The sequence below is a fragment of the Galleria mellonella genome, unplaced genomic scaffold, assembly GCF_026898425.1.
Source record: "Galleria mellonella isolate WM207_F2 unplaced genomic scaffold, CSIRO_AGI_GalMel_v1 utg158, whole genome shotgun sequence".
Taxonomy (NCBI): domain Eukaryota; kingdom Metazoa; phylum Arthropoda; class Insecta; order Lepidoptera; family Pyralidae; genus Galleria; species Galleria mellonella.
This window is the reverse complement of record NW_026442003.1, coordinates 1,334,905-1,354,790: the sequence shown is the minus strand read 5'-3', so window position 1 is coordinate 1,354,790 and position 19,886 is coordinate 1,334,905. Positions and strand designations below refer to the sequence as shown.

The following is a 19,886-nucleotide window of genomic DNA, read 5'->3' as shown; positions in this document are numbered from 1 at the left end:
TTCCATTATCATTATTTAAAAAAGACATTCGCCGTTCTAGTTCCTTAATTCCTTCGTCTATATTGAAAGTACCAGAGGGAGACTTTGTACATGGGGAGGTCTCATGGGCGAAACAGTATACTCTGTTATGTCCATGGTACTGCTCATGTCTATAGGCGACGGTTATCACTTACCATCAGGTGGGCCGTCAGCTTGTTTGCCATTCTAAGTCGTATAAAAAAAAAGTGGTTGATACCATCAACAAATACCTTTTCAAGGAGCGTTGACGTTTTTTCTAATGGGTAAAGATATAACGATAACTCTGCTTGTGGTATTGGTATACACTAGTGGGATACCAATGAAGGTTTATAGGTGAGGTTGAAGGTGGCCAGATCAGGTGGCCCATAGTGATCAAATGAACAAGAATTAACCACATTTGTAATGAAATAAACTTAGATTAAAGTTTTTTTTTACAACTTAGAATGGCAAACAAGCTGACGGCCCACCTGATGGAAAGTGGTAACCGTCGCCTATAGACATGAACAGTACCACGGACATAACAGAGTATAGTGTAGTATTTTTGAACGGTAATTTTTGGTCCATTTCGGAACACAATTTCAGCCAAGAACGGGCAAGAAACTCAGCTGTTGCTTTTCTCAAAAACTATATAGATAGATAATGAATTTGTGTGAATACAAACTAATAAGCAGAATCGGATCATAAAATTTAAAATGTAAAAAAAAAAACAATTATGGAAGCAAATAAATGATTCCATTTTATTAAATAATCATTCGACAATAATCGAAGAACGAAGCCGGTTCAACCACAGGTGAGTGTCAAAACTTACTTATTGACCTACTTAGAGGTACTGGAAAATCAATGTTTACAACGCGCCGAACAAATATACAGAACCCTAATCGAATCTATCGGCAGACACGTTATCGCTACTTCATGTATACGATAAACCGAAACGACAACCTCAGATATAGATACAGATAATTTATTCATAAGTCTAAAATTAATTGTAAATAAATTAAATTACATAAATAAAGTAAATAAAATAAATCTAATTATGATAAATTTAAATTGCTTTAATAAATCACTAATTAATTATTTATTTCATATAAATTGAGATTTAGATTTACTAATACCTATTTTTTGTTATGATTGTAAAACTATTGTTAAATTTAATGTTATTTATTGTACTTAATGACGTTGCATTAATTAAATTATATTTTGTATTAATTAATTAATTTATTAACCAATTAAATTAGACCGATTATTATTATTGGTCGTGTGGTCCCGGTATGGAATAGGCCACCCCTTCCTTTACCGTGAATGTCGTAAGATGCTACTAAGGGAGAGCGAAGGATGGGCAGCAGCGTCCCTCTTAAACATGTTTTAAGCCTAACTGCGGTTGCCAATCTACCAGCTAAATGTGGCAACTACCATCAAAACCCCCCAAGGGGCCTCCCCCTTGGGGGGGCCCCTTGGGGGGTTTTGATGTATGTCCTTATGTTCAGCAGTGGACAATTAAAGGCTGGTATGGTGATACGACTATTAAATTATTTATAAAAATAAAAATAGCTTGAATTATTAAAAAAAATAACCTATAGCACAATACAGCTGCGACTCTACATTAGGCAAGGCCTGTCTGTATTTAATTTTGTTTGTATGTGACATTGTTGATTTGTTAAATTGTTGTTTGCTTGTCATTCTGTACTTACATAGTCTTAAAATCATATCATTCGACACAATGTAATATTGTTATCGAATAAATTGTATTAAATTGAATATTATAAATGGTAAATTGTTTGTTTGTTTATTACATCTTGGCGCCTTAACGGCTCAACCAACCGTCGCAAAGTGGGGGGAAAGGGATTGTTAGTAATGGAGACTGAGAATCCCATTGCTAGCAATATACCCAACCAGGTCGACCTCCTCGCGGTTCCCCCTGGAAACTATCATGGTTAATTCCTGATGAATTCATCATGATGGGCTATCTGGCCTGTTTTCATTCTCATCTATCCTTCACTGGTGCTCCGCCGGCGTTTCCCGTTAGCGCAGGCGGGGTTACCGATACCATTTTCACTAATAAAAAAAAACCGTCGCAAAGTTTATTACACACATACCCCCTTGTTTATTTAAATGTCAAGTCTCTCATAAACCTATTTTAGCTATTGTTTTGTCTCTTTCTTTTGCGGTAAATTCTCAATTGGAAGGAAAGTTTTTTTTTATGCAACTTAGAATGGCAAACAAGCTGACGGCACACCTGATGGAAAGTGGTAACCGTCGCCTATAGACATGAGCAATACTGTGGACATAACAGAGTGCACTGTTTCGCCCATGATACCCCCATGCGTTGCCATTCCTGAGGACTCAGGTGTTATTCGTCTGTACCCTGTAAAGTCACTGCCATATCCTACCCTTCAAACCGAAACACAGCCATGCAAACACAACTGTTTCACGGTAGAAACATGAATGGGACAGAGGTGCTCAAGCAAACGACTTTTGTAAAAAGTCTGCAAACAGTGTAATATTTAAAGTAGATTTATAGGTTTCAATTTTTATGAATAAAATAGTATTTGGCATGGTGAAGGACATAGGCTACTTTTATCCGGTTAATGACCATAATCCGGTCATGCGGATAAAAGGTAACATTAAATAATCATAAGAACGAAGCCGAAGGTTCGGGCACAGGTGAGCAACGAAACTTACTTGTTGACCTACTTAGAGGTACAGGAAAATCGATGTTTACCACGCACCGAACTAATATACAGACCCCTAAACAAGTTGCAAACGAATCCAACGGCAAACACGTTATCGCTACTACAACCGGTAAGTTACACGGATATTGCACCTTTAGATGTAGACCGTTTATTCATAAATCTATATTTAATTGTAAATTAATTAAATTACAATAAATGTAATTAGGAATAAATTAAATTGAGAATAAATTTAATTAGTAATTAAATATGCGTGTGTGAGATAGATCGAGATAACAGCATGAGATACAGATCATTTATTCATATTACTAAATTAAATTATAAATTAATTAAATTATGTACAGTGAATTAATTTGCAATAAATTAATTTAGCATGGGTGTAAATGAACGCAACAATTTCAGATAGTGACCTCTATCTGAAGTTGTTGTCTTCAGTTATGTTATATATTTTAATTAATTTTGATTCATAATTGTAAAAGAAATATTATTTATTCAAGTACACTTAATTTTAAACATTTAAATTTAAGTGAATTTACAGGGTACAGAGGAATAACAACTGAGTCCTCAGGAATGGCAACGCATGGGGGGTATCGTGGGCGAAACAGTATACTCGTACTCTGTTATGTCCATGGTACTGCTCATGTCTATAAACGACGGTTACCCCTTTCCATCAGGTGTTAGCTTGTTTGCAATTGAAAGTTGCGTGAACAAAATTTTTTTTCATTAGTTTTTTTTTATGATTCATGTATAAATTATGTTAACATTTATGAGTATATTTTTTATGTTAATTATAAACATCTATATTGTATGTATAAAACTAGCGACCCGACCCGGCTTTGCACGGGTACACGTTACATCACATCACATTAGAAACCCCTAAGTTTATCAGTGTTCCTCTACAATATTATGCATGTATTATACATATAAACCTTCCTCTTGAATCACTCTATCTATTAAAAAACTGCTTCAAAATCCGTTGCCTAGTTTTAAAGATTTAAGCATACATAGGGACGGACAGACATATATATATATATATATATATATATATATATATATGTCTTTTATTTTTTACATTTATTATTTTTTACATATATATATATATATATATATATATATATATATATATATATATATATATATATATATATATATATATGTAAAAAATACTGCGTACTTCCATTCAATGTACTTCACAATAAAGATAACACAAAATACCTATACGATATGAAAAACTATCAACATAGAGGAATGATACAATAGATTTAATGATGATGATAAACAGGAAACATAGTAAAAATCACACATGTGTTATAAAATGTAGTTATTTTTACACTACTCACAGTGATAAACAAACCGACGGTCTTTTTTTCCCTGAAGAATGACGTTTCCCTAAATGTGAGGAGCTAATTGCACTTATTTTTAATAATTATGGATGATAATGGAATGGTAACCCCGTCTGCGCTATCGGTATACGTTAGTGAGGCACCAGTAAGGGATGATAGGTGAGGATGAAGGCAGGTTAGTTAGCCCATCAGGCAGGTTAGTTGGCCCATCGTGAAGAATTCAACAAGAATTGAGCACAATGGTTTCCAGGAAGAACCGCGTGGAATTCGACCTAATAGGGTATATTGCTAGCAATGGGGCTGTTAGGACCCATTACTAATGATCCTTTTCTCTCCCTGACTTAGAAGTTTGATTATTATAACTTCAAAGTTCAAGCTTGGTCCAAATGGAAACCATTGCAGTCATCGCCTAGTGAATTTGCCACTGTGGGTCAACTGACCCGACTTCAAACTCACTGGTATTGCAGGCCATTAGTATGAACTGGTGCAGCGTTCCACCTTCATCCATTAAAAGAATATACTAAATACATTGTAAAATAAATTCAACCATAGTGATTATTTCTTGTTGAATTCATAACAATGGGCCAACTGACCTGCCTTCATCCTCACCTATCATCCCTCTGGTATCATCAGTGTTTACTGATAGCTCAGGCAGAGTGTTCTTTTTTTTAATAGGTGATAATGGAATGGTAACCCCACCTGCGCTATCGATATACACTTGCGGGGCACCAGTGAGGGATGATATGTGAGGATGAAGCAGTTCAGTTAGTCCATCGTTACAAATTCAATAAGAATTATTCACGATGGTTTCCAGGATGAACCACCTAATAGTAGAGGTCGACCTCATAGGGCATATTGCTAGCAATGGAGCTGTAAAACTCCATTATTAACCATCCCTCCCCCCCTACTCAGGCAGGGTTACCACTACATTTTCACGTATTAAAAATGAAACTTTAAATCAATGTATGCGACCCAATTACCTATATACGTGTTAAGTCGTCCTCCAACGCCCACCCATATAATTATGTACATATCTGTATTTACTCACATGTTATGTATGTTATATACGTACAGTCTAGTTCAATATAATGTTATAAAAATGTAAACAAATGATCAATCGATAAAACAGTACGCTGATGACCAACAGAAGTACAAATCAAATATAGATCAATCGATTGAACTCACATTAAAATTAAACCAGATTAAAAATACTATTATAATCTTGGATCGATTTAAATGCTTTCAAGGCTGACTGTATTTCCACACTGTAAGAAACGACCAGACACCCTGAGGGGAAAGGGATTGTTAATAATGGGGTCTAATTTCTCCATTACTAGCAATATGCCCTATCAGGTCGACCTTCACTTATTTAAAAAAAAAACATATGTCCAACGCTTTCGTTATGTCTATATATATCATTACTAGATGGACGACTAGTGTAAAATGAATGAATGAATGAGTATACTTTATTTGCATTATACAATATAGGAAATAAACAAGACAATTAATAAACACAACGATACAATTGTATAAGTACAGTAAGGCGGTCTTATTGCTGAGAGCAATCTTTTCAAGACAACCTTAAGGTAATGGACTAATTGTTGTACAAGTAGGTATAATAGTGCTTTATAATTAAAAAAGCATCTTTTGCAAATTTAAAAATATATAAAAATTATATACATACATATACACATACCTATATATACATACACATACACACGCATACATATACATACACATACATATATACATACACACATACATATACCTATCAATCAAACAAAATTATATAATCCCATGCATATATGTCAAATATGTACCCAATGCTAGGATACATATTAATAATTATAGGCACAAGGAAAACAAACTATCATAAAATAAATAATTATATAAATACATAAATAAAGAATGCCAATTTTTTTTAAATGAAGAAAAATCAGATAGAGAAAAGATAATCTTTCACTTGTCGTTATTGTCTGTTTGAATATATTATAATGAAAATGTGAATGATCAAACATAGATCAATCGATTGAACATTTCGATTGGTTACTAATTTCATTTAAAGAGTGTTCCTGTGACAATTACAACAGAATAAGGTTAGATTTTTATTACATTCATTTCTATTGAAATAGTGTATTATATTATTCATTTTAATTCTTGTTATAATTTTTCAGTTGTCACAACGACCTTGGGTCTTGTTGTTCAAGTTTTGTCCATACAGATGGCGTTGTTACATTTGTCATCGCTTTGAGAAGAATACTTCATGAAATCAGTCTACAATTGATAGAGAAATCGATGGGCATATATATATATATATATATATATATAGTGTCTCCATAGAAATGCTTCGATGAAAACGGATCAACTTTTTTATACAATTTTGCGTGATAAATAGTTATGAGTGATTCCTTTATAACTTCTATATTTATTTTGTCTCATAAATTCTGCATATTTTAACGCATAAATACTTATTTTATTTATTAAATATTATAAGTCAAGATGCATTTTATATGTAAGTATATAGAATACTGATACAAAAAGTGTCAACTAATTGCCAAGTATAGTAGAATTGAACATATAACGCCCTCCTTATTCGAAGTCGATTAAATTCGCATTAATGACGATGATTTAAATGATTTTTTATATATTTATAAACTGATGTGCTATCCACAAACATAATTTTATAAAGAAAGATTTATTTAAAAATAATTAATCCTTATTTTTTTGTAATTTTTTCTTTTAAAATAATTAGTGTTCATGTAAATTGTAATTAAAATGCAAATAAAAAAATCGAATCAGTAATAATAGCAATTGTTCTATGCAACTTAGAATGGCAAACAAGCTGACGGCCCACCTGATGGAAAGTGGTAACCGTCGCCTATACACATGAGCAGTACCATGGACATAACAGAGTATACTGTTTCGCCCATGATAGCCCTCTTGCGTTGCAATTTCTGACGACTCAGGTGTTATTCCTCTGTACCCTGTAAATTCACTGCCATATCCCACCCTTCAAATCGAAACACAGCCATGGAAACACAACTGCTTCACGGTAGAAACACGAATGGACCCAAGCAAACGACTATTGTACAGTCTCCCTCTAGTAGCGATTATGTTAAGGCCTAAAAGTAATTCTAGAAACATATTGAGGTTTATAAATGCGTAGTACATAATTTTTTTTTTTGATGTTATAAAATAGTTTATCTAATTGCGAAAAACATTATAATGTGTTTGTTTTTCACTAAATGTAAATAATAACTTTTGTGCCGTAACCAAATTTAAGCTATCGATCCAGAAAAATCACATTTAAAATGGAAAATTGATTTTTTTTACAGGACTTTTACTTGATATAACCATTATAATATGGGGTCACCCTAGTATTGTTTGGAAAAACAATTTTAACCAGCAATGTCGCGTTACGCCGACGTGTCGATTTACGTGTGTTTTTAAAAACATCATTGATATAGGTAAATGAAAATGTAACAAACTCACACTGCAGTTATGGGAATGTGTTTGTCAATTAATGTTTTATACGTAATTTTTTCCACAGTCATGCCTCTTACCTGGTAGGGTTCATCAGGTTTGCCAGGGTAGGAGGCGCTCCGTCTATAATCTTGGGGCCGCGGCGGCGCTGGGGCCCTCCGCCACGGGGCGAAGGCCGACGGTTGTGGGGGCTGCGGCGCCGGCCATCTGTACTGCGGGGCCCGTCGGAACGGAGCCCTGTATTGTCTCTCGTCGTCTGCGACGCTTGGTGCGCCGGGGTACTGTAGTTCACCCATACAGACATACGTCCGACCTCGGCGCTGGTCGGACGTGCACTACCAGTCCCGATAAGAGATATCGGGTCGATGCTGCATGCGCGCGCAGGCGGCGTTCCGTTTTCGAAAAATTCACCGCGACATGTTAATTCGAAATTGGAATGTTAGGTTTTTAATTTTTACGATATTATTTCTCTGTTGCCAGTTATTTATGTACGTTATGTTGTTTTTCTCTTATATGCCAGTGTCGGCAACTACGGCAGTGCGTTTTTCGTTCTTTGTATGCAAACTTGGTCCTTCGCGTCAGTATATAGAGTGCATTTTGCTTTGTAAACGCACTACAGCTGATACGCCCCATGTTTAAAATGTCATCAGCTGGGGAGTAATTTAATTATTCAGTTAGCGATATTCCTATTTTCACCGTCGAAATTATATGGATTGTGGTGTTAATCTGATACTAGGTACAGTTTTATTATTATGCGTGTTCCAATAAACTGTAAAAAAGAGCGAGACAGAATGAGTGTTTCTAGCGTGCGAATAGGACGGCAACAACATGTGACAATGGCCATAGTTTTCTTTATTTTTCTTCAGGAAATTAGGCTACGCAACATCGTTTAAGTGTATATATCTAACTATGTGTACATCAGCACGTCGTATTTCAAGATAGCTCTGAGTTTGGCTCGAATACATTTTATCAACGACGGAGAAAAAAAAATATAGGTCATTCACAGCTATGAGAGATGTGGTATCTGGTAAAAGATTGGTTTGCCCTAGTCGTCTGTGTTCTAGAAAGATAAAATGGATGAACAAATAAAAAAAAAAACTTGTCAAACTATATTAGAATCATGCACAATAGATTTTTTTTTTTCATTTACTATTTGTAAATTATTTACTTTATAATGTAAATGTCATTAAAATTTAAAAAAAAAATATAACTAAAACTAGGTTTGCCAATATTTTTTTTTCTGCTAATTTTTTTATATCATCAAGGTGGTAAACAAGCATACAGCCCGTCTGATGGTAAACGGTCACTGCAGTTTGTCATTAAAGTAATAAACGAAGTTCTTTAAACTAGGGTTGCCAACATTTTTATTTTGCTTGATTTTTTTTTTACACCACAGAGGTGGCAAGCAAGCATACAGCCCGTCTGATGGAAAATGGTGACTGTAGCCTATAGACACCTGCAATTCTAGGAGTGAATATAATATTTTTCCAAATGAGCTATAAGAAAGTAAAGTATACTTGAAAATACAGTATTTTTTGGAAATATTAAAATATAAATTGTTAACAAGAGATATTTACTCTGTTCTTCTCTCTTCTCACTCTTTCAAATTTATAATTCTGTACATGTTATATATATATATATATACTAAATATTAGTTACTAAAATTTTTTTTTCTTCTTCATCGCCATCATCATCATCACCATATCATCCGTTACTTGTCCACTGCTGAACATAGGCCTCTCCCATAAATATTTTTGCGTACTATAACATAAGTATTTATTTTACAGTATACAGCCGTGTGGTCCCAGCGTAGACCGTGTGGTCCCGGCATAGAATAGGCCACCCCTTCTCCCATTCCATTATCTTGTTATTCCATTAACCACGATGCCCCTACGGGGTGTCACATGTCTTTTGTGGTTACTAACTCATCATCATAATTTCAGCCATTATCCGTCCACTGCTGGACATAAGCCTCCCCCATAGACTGCCATAAAGGACGATCCTGAGCCACCTGCATCCGCTGACTCCCTGCAATGTAGTTCAGGTCGTCACTCCATCTAGTGTGAACCGCATGGAGGTCGACCTTATAGAGCGTATTGCTAGCTGTTAAACCCCATTACTAATAATCCCCCCCCCCCCCCCGACGGTAGTACGTTTGGCAACTCTAACTAAAACGTAACTTACTTTTTATATTTCTACCAGAAGGAAACCATTAATGAATTCATGGATACTTCTGTCCCATTCTAGAACCAAAGGGAGACTTTGTACAAAAGTCGATTACTTGGGTACCTCTGTCCCATTCGTTTTTCAACCGTAAAGCAGTTGTGTTTGCTTGGCTGTGATTCGGTTTGAAGGGTGGGATATGGCGTGAATTTACTGGGTACAGAGGAATAACACTTGAGTCCTCAGGAATGGCAACGCGTGGGGGGTATCATGGGCGAAACAGTATACTCTGTTGTGTACATGGTACTGCTCATGTCTATAGGCGACAGTTATCACTTTTCCATCATCATTCATTTTTTCCATTTTGAAGAACCCCAAACTGTGGTCTCTAGGGAAAACCTCAGCAGGGAGCTCATCCACAGCCTGAGCGTACGCGGGAGAAAACTGCGTTGGAAAATAAGTCTGCGTTCAAAACCGCACTGTATACCATTTTTTTTAATGGGTGTAAATGGAATGGCAACCCCGCCCGCGCTATCGATATACGCTGGCGGGGCACCAGTGAGGGCTGGTCCGTTAGCCCATCTTGAAGAATTCAACACTTAACCACGATAGTTTTAGGGGGGAAAGAGATTGTTAATAATGGAGACTGAGAATGTCATTGCTAGCAAAATACCCAACCAGGTCGACCTCCTCGCGGTTCCCCCTGGAAACTATCATGATTAATTCCTGATGAATTCATCATGATGGGCTAACTGGCCTGTTTTCATCTTCATCGATCACCCTTCACTGGTGCCCCGCCAGCGTATCCCGTTAGCGCAGGTGGGGTTACTATTCCATTTTCTACCAATAAAAAAAAAAAAAAAAAAAAAAATACTTTATTACCTACTTCATAACAATAAAATAACCCCTCTGTCAATTTATAATCTGTGACGTCTTTTATTATCAACATTATCAATTGTAAACGAGAATTCATAGAATTACGGTCAGTGTACAATTAACAGTGATGGAGAACGGACGTGTTTGAAAAAAAACCACTTGTGAGTTTCTCCAACTATGAACAAATCACGGGAATTCAATGCGGCAGGTAGGCGATTAAACTTATTTTATTTGCCTAACTTTATCTATGGAACAAACGTTTTTAGTTATAACTAGCTGTTGCCCGCGACATTGCCCGCGTGGTATTTGTTATTCCCTCTATTACTGGAGCGAAATTAACAAATGACGTGTCGTTCTCACTCTTTGCCTTAGGTCAAAATGACTTTACTTAAGTAGGTTGTGTACTAAGCTGTAAAAGTTACTGTAGTTTTTTAACTGTTTAATTTTTCATGATTAAAAATATCTAAAATGTTGACCGGGGATGTAATACATAGGTATCACCATGCAAAATTCCATATATATATATATATATATATATATATATATATATATATATATATTTTTTTTTTTTTTTTTTTAATATATTATAATTTCTTCCCCCTTCCGGTGAAAACAGGTCGGTTAATTCATCGTGATGAATAACCACAATGGTTTCCCGGGGAAACCATGTAGAGGTGGGGGGAAAGGGATTGTTAGTAATGGGATCTAATATAGCCCCATTACTAGCATTATACCCTGTCAGGTCGACCTCCACGTGGTTCCTAATTCTAGTTGAATTCGTCAGGATGGGCTAACTGACCTGATTTCATCCTCATCAGTCATCTATCACTGGTGTCCCGCCGGTGTGTACCGATAGCGCGGACGGGGTTGCCATCCCATTATCACCCATTAAAAAAAAACACGTAGAGGTCGGCCTAATAGAGGGATATTGCTACCTATTTATTCTTTAATTCCTTCTACCGAAAGGTTGTCTGGAAGAGATTGCTTAGCAATAAGACCGCCTTTCGTACTACACTATACGTATTGAAAATTGTTCAACAAATCCTGTTATGTTGGTGCAATAAAGTGTTAAATAAATAAAAATAAATATATTAGAGCTCAATACTAACAATCCCTTTCTCCCACAAGTAGATTAAGCACTGCTTCTCATACCAACTTGACATTCAATTCCAGAGCACCAGCACGTGAGATACAATCCGTTGAAAGATGAATGGATCCTGGTCTCGCCCCACCGGTGTCTGCGACCCTGGAGCGGGCATTCCGAGCCACCACCGCAGGAGCAACCCCCAGACCCTAACAATCCGTTAAAAGCTGGAGCCGTCCGGGCTAATGGACAGGTAATAGGCTATACCCATGAGGTAGTGATCGGCCATTTTTCAAAAAGGAAGAGGATTTTTTAATGTTTGTTGTGCAGCAAGGTCCAAGCAGTGCTTGTACTCTTCGGCCAGGAAAGGAAATACATAAAAAAAAGTTAAGACTTTTTATTAAAAATTTCTTTTATTTAACTTTTGCATATAGAAATGTCAGGTATATGTCAATTCTCAAAATCAGCGAATTTTTGACATTTCTGATTGATTATTTTCCGATCCGATATCTATATATTGGACTTTTCTGGACATCTATCTATCTATCTATCCTATTTAAGAGCTGCGCTCTTGTCGGTGGAGCTCTTGCCACTCACTACGATTTGCAGCGAGTCCCTTCACCTCTTGATACGACACGACACCAACTACTTCCTTGCTCTGCCTGATGTAACTATGCCTCGGTCTCCCTCTCCCCCTCCTTCCTTCTGTCTTACCTTCTATTATAATGTTCATAAGTTCGTCGTGTCGTGTAAAATTTTCGAGACATAGAAGATTGATATTACTATTTATGGCATATTTTTTAATGGATGACAATGGAACGGTAATCCCGCCTGCGCTAACGGTATACGCTGGCGGGGCACCAGTGAGAGATGATAAGTGAGGATAAAAAGGCACGACAGTTAGCCCATCGTGATGAATGCACCTGAAATTCAGTACGATGGTTACCAGGGGGGACCACATGAAGGTCGCCTTCCTCTCCCTCTCCCCTCTATTACAAGCATTATATTTTATCAGATCATATCAGCTGTTAATGGTCAATTGCCGAACATAAACTTTCCCTGTAGCGGTTTTCCCCAGAGGGGTTTTGCCAGTAGTTGCCGCGCTTGGCAGCTACTGGCAACTGTCAACCGCATTTAGGCTTTGGTGATGTTTTAAGAGTGACTCTGCTTCCCATCCCTCGACCGTTAAGTTTCCTTAGTCGCTTTTTATGACACCCATAGAGAGTAGCCCACTTTATGCCAAGTTCACTTTATACCATACGGCAAACAAAAATCATGCGGGGGGAAGGGATTGTTAGTAATGGGGTTTAGCAGCCCCATATACCCAGTCTATATCAAGTCGACTTCCATATGGTTCACCCTGGAAACCAACGTGGTTAATTCTTGTGGATTCTTCACGATGGGCTAACTAAGCTGCTTTCATCCTCACTCACCATCGATCGCTGGTGTCCCGCCGGTGTATGCCGATAGGGCAGACAGGGTCACCATTTCATTTTCACTCATTAAAAAAAAACAATAAATAATCCTGATGAAAGTTATTATACAACAATACTTAAGATATTTTTGTTTGTTCACCAGCGCAATCCAAACTACACATCCACCTACGTGTTCCCCAACGACTTTCCAGCTTTACTGGAGCGTGGACCGGAGCCGCCGCAGTCTGACCATCCTCTGTTCCAGGCCAGACAAGCTAGAGGCACTTGCAGGTGATGTACCAGAGGCGAACTTGTATAAAAGTCTGCTTTGATACATTTTTTTATGCAAATTAGAATGGCAAACAAGCTGACGGCCCACCTGATAGTAAGTGGTTACCGCAGTCTATGATCGCCTGCAATACCAGGGGTATTATGCGCATGTTGCCGACCCCGAGGAAACATCTTTACCTCTATTTGAAGAACCCCATGCTGTAGTCTCTTGGGAAAACCTCGGCAAGGAGCTCAATACAACCTGAGTGTTCGTGGGAGAAATTTTATACTTATATACTAGAAGGGTCAAGGAGGCATGTCCACTCAAGAATTATACGGTGACCAATCCAGAAGTTAAACTGATTTTTAACTATCATCATCATATCCGCCCTTTACCGTCCACTGTTGAACATAAGCCTTCCCCGTGGGCTGTTTAGCCAAAAGTTCTTACGCTTAGCAGGCGGTTGGCAACTGCAGTTAGACTTTTGGTGGCATTTTGAGAGGAATCCTGCTGCCCATCTCTCGACTACTAAGATCCTTTATTCGTCTTTTACGACACTCACGGGAAAGGAAGGGGTTTTCAATTCTATGCTAGGATTACACGGCTAATTCAATACTTATTGTGTTTACAGGGTGATGTGTTTCCACCCGAACTCTGCGGTGTCCATTCCCTTGATGTCAGTGGAAGAAATACTGTCTGTGGTCGAAGAGTAAGTACGTACTGAAGTTTGTGTGTGTGTTCCTATTCGTGTTTCTAACGTGAAGCTGTGTTTGCATGGCTGTGTTTCGGTTCGAAGTTTGAGATATGGCAGTGAATTTATAGGGTACAGAGGAATAACACCTAAGTCCTGGGGGGAAAGGTGTTGTTAGCAATGGAGTTTAACAGCCCCATTGCTAGCAATATGCCCTATCAGGTCGAACTCCACGTGGTTCCCCCTGGAAACTATCGTGAACAATTTTTGTTGAATACGTCACGATAGGCTAACTGGGCTACTTCATCCTCACCTATCATTTTTCACTGGTGCCCCGCCGATGTATGCCGATAGCGCGGATAGGGTTACCATTCCATTTTCACTCATAAAAAAAAACACCTAAGTCCTCAGGAATGGCAACGCATGGGCGTTATTACGGGCGAAACAGTATACTCTGTTATATCCATGGTACTGCTCATGTCTATAGGCGACGATTACCACTTTACATCAGGTGGGCCGTCAGATTGTTTGCCATTCTAAGTTGCAAAAAAAAATTATTATTATTTTTACACTTGGCATATATGTAAACAATAAACGATGGAGCCAATTTCGGGACGCAATTTCTTTGAACCTATTTCTAAAATTAAAACTTCTGTTTGATGTCACAGCAAAATTTTTATTTAAAGGACCATTTCGTTTCCTATTTAAGAGCTATAATCTTGTCGGTGGAACTCTTGCCACTCACTACGATTTTCAGCGAGTTTTCACATCTTGATACGACACGACACCAACTCCTTCTTGATCTACCTGATGTCTTGATCTCTCTCTTCCCCTCCTTTCTTCCATCTTACCTTCTTTTATAATGTTTATAAGTTCGTCGACTCTTATCAAGTGTCCCAACATTTTAAAGAACCAAATTGAACTAAATTCATAATTAGATTTTTTTTTTCGATGGGTGAAAATGGTATGGTAACTCCGCTTGTGCTAACGGGATACGCTGGCGGAGCACCAGTGAAGGGTGATCGATGAGAATGAAAACAGGCCAGTTAGCCCATCATGATAAATTTCTCAGGAATTAATCATGATAGTTTACAGGGAGAACCGCGAGGAGGTCAACCTGGTTGGGTATATTGCTAGCAATGGGATTCTCAGTCTCCATTACTAACAATCCTTTTCCTCCCTTATAATTAGATTTAAGTCAAAATGATTATAAATTTGATTTATGATGGTCCATAAAACAGTAATTTCGCGAAACTATCAAAATAAAATATTAGATTAAGAGATAGGTTTACAAAATGGCGACCGGAATTGACACGATTCTTGGTTTGACCGAAAACTTGTTCTACGAAAAAATTTCAATCGTGGCATAATCTTTGCTTTTAAAATTAAGCTACTGAAGCTATTTTAATAAAAAATCTACGGGACTAATACAATAAACATCTTTATAGATGGGTGAATCAGACCAAAGAACTCGGTCGGCGGTATACCTGGGTGCAGATCTTCGAGAACAAAGGCAACGTGATGGGGTGCTCCAACCCTCATCCCCATTGTCAGATATGGGCGTCCAGTTTTCTACCAAACGAAGGTAGAATTAAGGACAGGTATTTATTTTCATATATGAAACTGAAGTAACCGGCGTAGCCCGAATGATAAGCAAGCTTAAGTGGCAATGGGCTGGTCACATAACTCGAAGAACCGACAACCGATGGGGAGAAATGTTCTTAAGTGGCGACCACGTACGGGCAAAGGCAATGTAGGATTAACAATATTAATACTTATTTTAGTACAAAAGTCTTTTACAAAATTGATGGACTCACGTATGTGTGCCATGGCTACGCCTCGGCCCACATTTGCACGTTCGTCCATCAATGCCTCAGTTGCTGGCCGCTGCAGTAATGTACTATATCCCATAACTTTACAGATGTCAAAAGGAGTACTATACTAAATATAATAAGACATTATTGGTTGAATATCTGGAGATGGAAATGGAGAAGAAGGTAAGCAAAATTATGAAATTGAATTAATATTAAATTTAATGACGCTAGTTAAGGTGCAACCGTCTGTCCTGTTTTTTATGGATGATAATGGAATGGTAACACCGCCTGCGCTATCGGTATATGCTGAGGTATCGTCTGTCCTGTTATGCGCACGTAATGCTCCAGAGATGAGGAGCATATTTCAAGAAAGGTATTAAGTATGAATATAGATGGTTATAAGGGCAGAGGAAAACCTAAAAAGACATGGATGGACTGTGTTTTTTTTATACAACTTAGTATGGGAAACAATCTGACGGCCCACCTGGTCGAAAGTGGTAACCGTCGCCTATAGACATGAGCAGTGCCATGGACATAACAGAGTATACTGTTTCGCCCATGATACTCCCCATGCGTTGCCATTCCTGAAGACTTAGGTGTTATTCCTCTGTACCCTGTAAATTCACGCCATGTCCCACCCTTCAAACCGAAACACAGCCATGCAAACACAACTGCTTCGCGGTAGAAACACGAATCGGACAGAGGTACCCAAGCAATCGACTTTTGTACAAAGTCTTCCTCTGGTGTATCATTGAAAAGCTAGCATAAATAATAAATATTAATGCCGTTAATCAGTCAACATTATTATCAGGTTCTTTAATGAATGATAATGGATACACTTGTATTTTTATTTTTCAAACCATAAGCAAAGTTAGGGTTGCTACATACAGTTCACGATAAACTATACTTTAACAATAATGAATTTTATTCTTACAGGAGCGTATTGTTATACAAAACACAGAATGGGTCGCATTGGTACCATATTGGGCTACATGGCCCTTTGAGACCATGGTGCTACCCATAAATGGAGGACCACAACGACTAACAGATCTCAACGATCAACAGAAGAAGGGTTTGGCAGAGATAATAAAGCTATTGACCACAAAATATGACAATTTATTTAGTTGCAGTTTCCCATACAGTATGGGATTTCATGGTGAGTTTATATTTTTGATTTTAGTACTCTCAAAATTGTAAGCTTATGGAATAACCTTGACAGAGAGCTAATTTCATAACCTGAGCGTTCGGGGGGAATGGGATTGTTAGTAATGGAGACTAAGAATCCCATTACTAGCAATATATCCAACTAGGTCGACCTCCTCGCGGTTCTCCCTGGAAACTATCATGGTCAATTCCTGATGAATTCATCATAATGGGCTAACTGTCCTGTTTTCATTCTCATCTATCACCCTACACTGGTGCTCCGCCAGCGTATCCCGTTAGCGCAGGCGGGGTTACCGATCCATTTTCACCCATCAAAAAAAAACCTGAGCGTTCGTGGGAGGAAACATCTCAGATACCACGCTTTACGTTACCATTTAGGGTCTAAGGTATGGGAGTGAACTTTCTGTCGATGGCGAGCTGTATGAATGGTAGAAAATGGCCGTGGGCATATTCTTAGACAATTTCTTTGAGCACTGTCCGTTGTACAAGCGATATCGTCAACTCGTCTGCCAAGCGTGGCAACTACTGTCAAAACCCCCACTTTGAGAAAGACTATGTTCAGCAGTGGACAGTTAACAGCTCCAAAAATTATTCAAATAATTGAAAAACCAAAACTGTCTAGGTCTCATGTTTTCTTTTATATGTCTCATGTTTTGGTTTTCTACAGTAAGTATTCGGTTTTTAAATATTCCAGGCTTACAAGCGGTATCGAACCCTTAAGTTTTTTTTTTTTATACAAATTAGAATGGCAAACAAGCTGACGGCCCACCTGATGAAAAGTGGTAACCGTCGCCTATAGACATGAGCAATACCATGGATCTAACAGAGTATAATGTTTCGCCCATGATACCCCCCATGCGTTGCTATTCCTGAGGACTCAGGTGTTATTTCTCCGTACTCAGTAAATTCACGCCATATCCTACCCTCAGGGCCGTGCCTGACGGGCGTTCATTGCGTGCACCGCACGCAGGCGGCCGAAATTAAGAGGCGGCCAAATCGTTACAAGTTGTTTACTGGGCCGATTTCGGTTAACCAAAAACTGATTTTTTTCCCGGTTTGATGCCCTGTGTATAATAATAAACATTAAAAATTAAAGTAGTTTTTTTTAATGTTATCCTGGGGGCGGCCATACAGACTGGCACGCAGGCGGCCATATACCCAGGCACGGCCCTGCCTACCCTACAAACCGAAACACAGCCATGCAAACACAACTGCTTCATGGTTAAAACACGAATGGGACAGAAGTACCCAAGCAATAGACTTTTGTACAAAGTCTCCCTCTGTCTTTTAGTAGAGAACAAATAACAATGTTAAATATATAAAAAACTTATGTTCTACGCTTCATTAAGAATGTATTATAATGACAAAATATCGAATGCTGCAAACGTAAAAGTTACAACGCGTTTATGTTATACCATAACATGAAAACTTTTTTTTTTATACCAAAAAACCCAAAATTAGATTATATAATAGTTTTGATATATTTTTCGTTTCCAGCACGAGCCTCTTATACATGACACTGGCAGGAATTGTCGTTAAAAATAATGACGGTTTGTCATTGAAGAAAAAAAAAAGTTTCCTGTCATTATTTGAATTGTTTTTTTTTTATTACAGGCGCACCAACAGGCCCAGACCACACTGCAGGCGATTCTCCGCATTGGTTGCTGCATGCTATATATTTACCTCCACTGCTGCGGTCGGCCACCGTCAAGAAATTTATGGTCGGTTATGAGATGCTGGCGCAAAGTCAACGTGATCTCACACCGGAGCAAGCAGCTGAGAAATTAAGAAATTGTAACCATTTGGTTCATTATAAAAATAAACAATGATATTGTCCATTTGAGCTATTTGTTTTTAAAGATTTTTATTGAAATTAGAATATTGTCCTTCTACTCTTCAGTTTTATACTTTAAAACTTAAGAGCAAATTTTAAATAGATTTTTTTTTGATGGGTAAAAATGGCATGGTAACCCCGCCTGCGTTAACGAGATACGCTGGCGGAGCACCAGTGAAGGGTGATAGATGAGAAAATTTATAAAATACTATAATTACAATGCCAATTTGCGACATTTTTATTTAAGATACTCTGGCACTTCAGTATAATGTAGCTTAATGGAAAGTGTAACCGTCGCCTATAGACATGAACAATACCTTGGACATAACAGAGTATACTGTTTCGCCCATGATACCCCCCATGCGTTTTTATTCCTGAGGACTAAGGTGTTATAGCTCTGTAAATTTCCACCCTTCAAACCGAAACACAGTCATGCAAACAAAATTGTTTTACGATAAAAACTTAAATGGGATAGATATATTCAAGCAAACGAGTTTTGTACACAATCTTGCTTTAGTACCTATTTATAAATTAGAGAAAAAAATATGTTTTGATAATATCCAGGAATATTTGCTACCTGCTCAATAAACCCCCCGACATGTGAGATAAATAATAAATTCCTATTAATAAAATCAAATTAATCTGCCCGATAAAATAAAATAAATCTGCATGAATCGGTACGTATTCCACGCATATATTTTATTATATTGCCCAACCTGTAAAATTAAATGTTGTTACTTTAGTATTTCATTTACCTCATCACATCTTAGCTTTTAAATTGCCCCAGTCGGATTTATATAACAATAGACCTGTTTTGTTATTTTCATCTTACGTTTATACCACAAACTAATGTTATAAAATAAATTGATTTTTTGTTTGTAATGAATAGACTAAAAGAACAAATTCATTTAAAGAAAATTATAATGTCACTGAGTAACATAGGTTATATTTTATTAAAAAAAATATCGTGATCTATCTATCTACCAGAGCGAAGTCAAAGTGGTTTTTCGTAATCTGATGAAGTAACTAATTAAGTTGTCGTA

At 37.4% G+C, this 19,886-nt stretch overlaps 2 protein-coding genes across 2 annotated transcripts in view; one reads left to right on the top strand and one right to left on the bottom strand.

The window, feature by feature from the left end:
* The window catches only part of LOC113515296 (translational regulator orb2), a 97,557-nt gene extending 89,682 nt beyond the window's left edge, over positions 1-7,875 (bottom strand). The window contains exon 1 of the mRNA XM_052892422.1: positions 7,612-7,875. Within this exon, the coding sequence (XP_052748382.1) occupies positions 7,612-7,827 (216 nt within the window). The 5' untranslated portion in view covers positions 7,828-7,875. The remainder of the gene's footprint in view (positions 1-7,611) is intronic.
* Positions 7,876-10,659: 2,784 nt separating this feature from the next.
* LOC113510446 (probable galactose-1-phosphate uridylyltransferase) lies at positions 10,660-18,852 on the top strand. The gene is made up of 8 exons (XM_052892424.1): positions 10,660-10,778; positions 11,744-11,907; positions 13,233-13,360; positions 13,972-14,049; positions 15,480-15,632; positions 15,953-16,028; positions 16,782-17,001; positions 18,624-18,852. Exons 1-8 carry the CDS (start codon positions 10,748-10,750, stop codon positions 18,836-18,838), a joined length of 1,065 nt encoding a protein of 354 aa, XP_052748384.1. The 5' UTR covers positions 10,660-10,747; the 3' UTR covers positions 18,839-18,852.
* The last annotated feature ends 1,034 nt before the right edge of the window (positions 18,853-19,886 follow it).

Coding starts and splice junctions, on each gene's coding strand:
- LOC113510446 (XM_052892424.1), top strand. CDS start 10,748: ATGAACAAATCACGGGAATTCAATGCGGCAG. Junction 14,050..15,479: donor ATACTGTCTGTGGTCGAAGA/GTAAGTACGTAC, acceptor ACATCTTTATAG/ATGGGTGAATCAGACCAAAG. Junction 17,002..18,623: donor ATACAGTATGGGATTTCATG/GTGAGTTTATAT, acceptor TTTTTATTACAG/GCGCACCAACAGGCCCAGAC.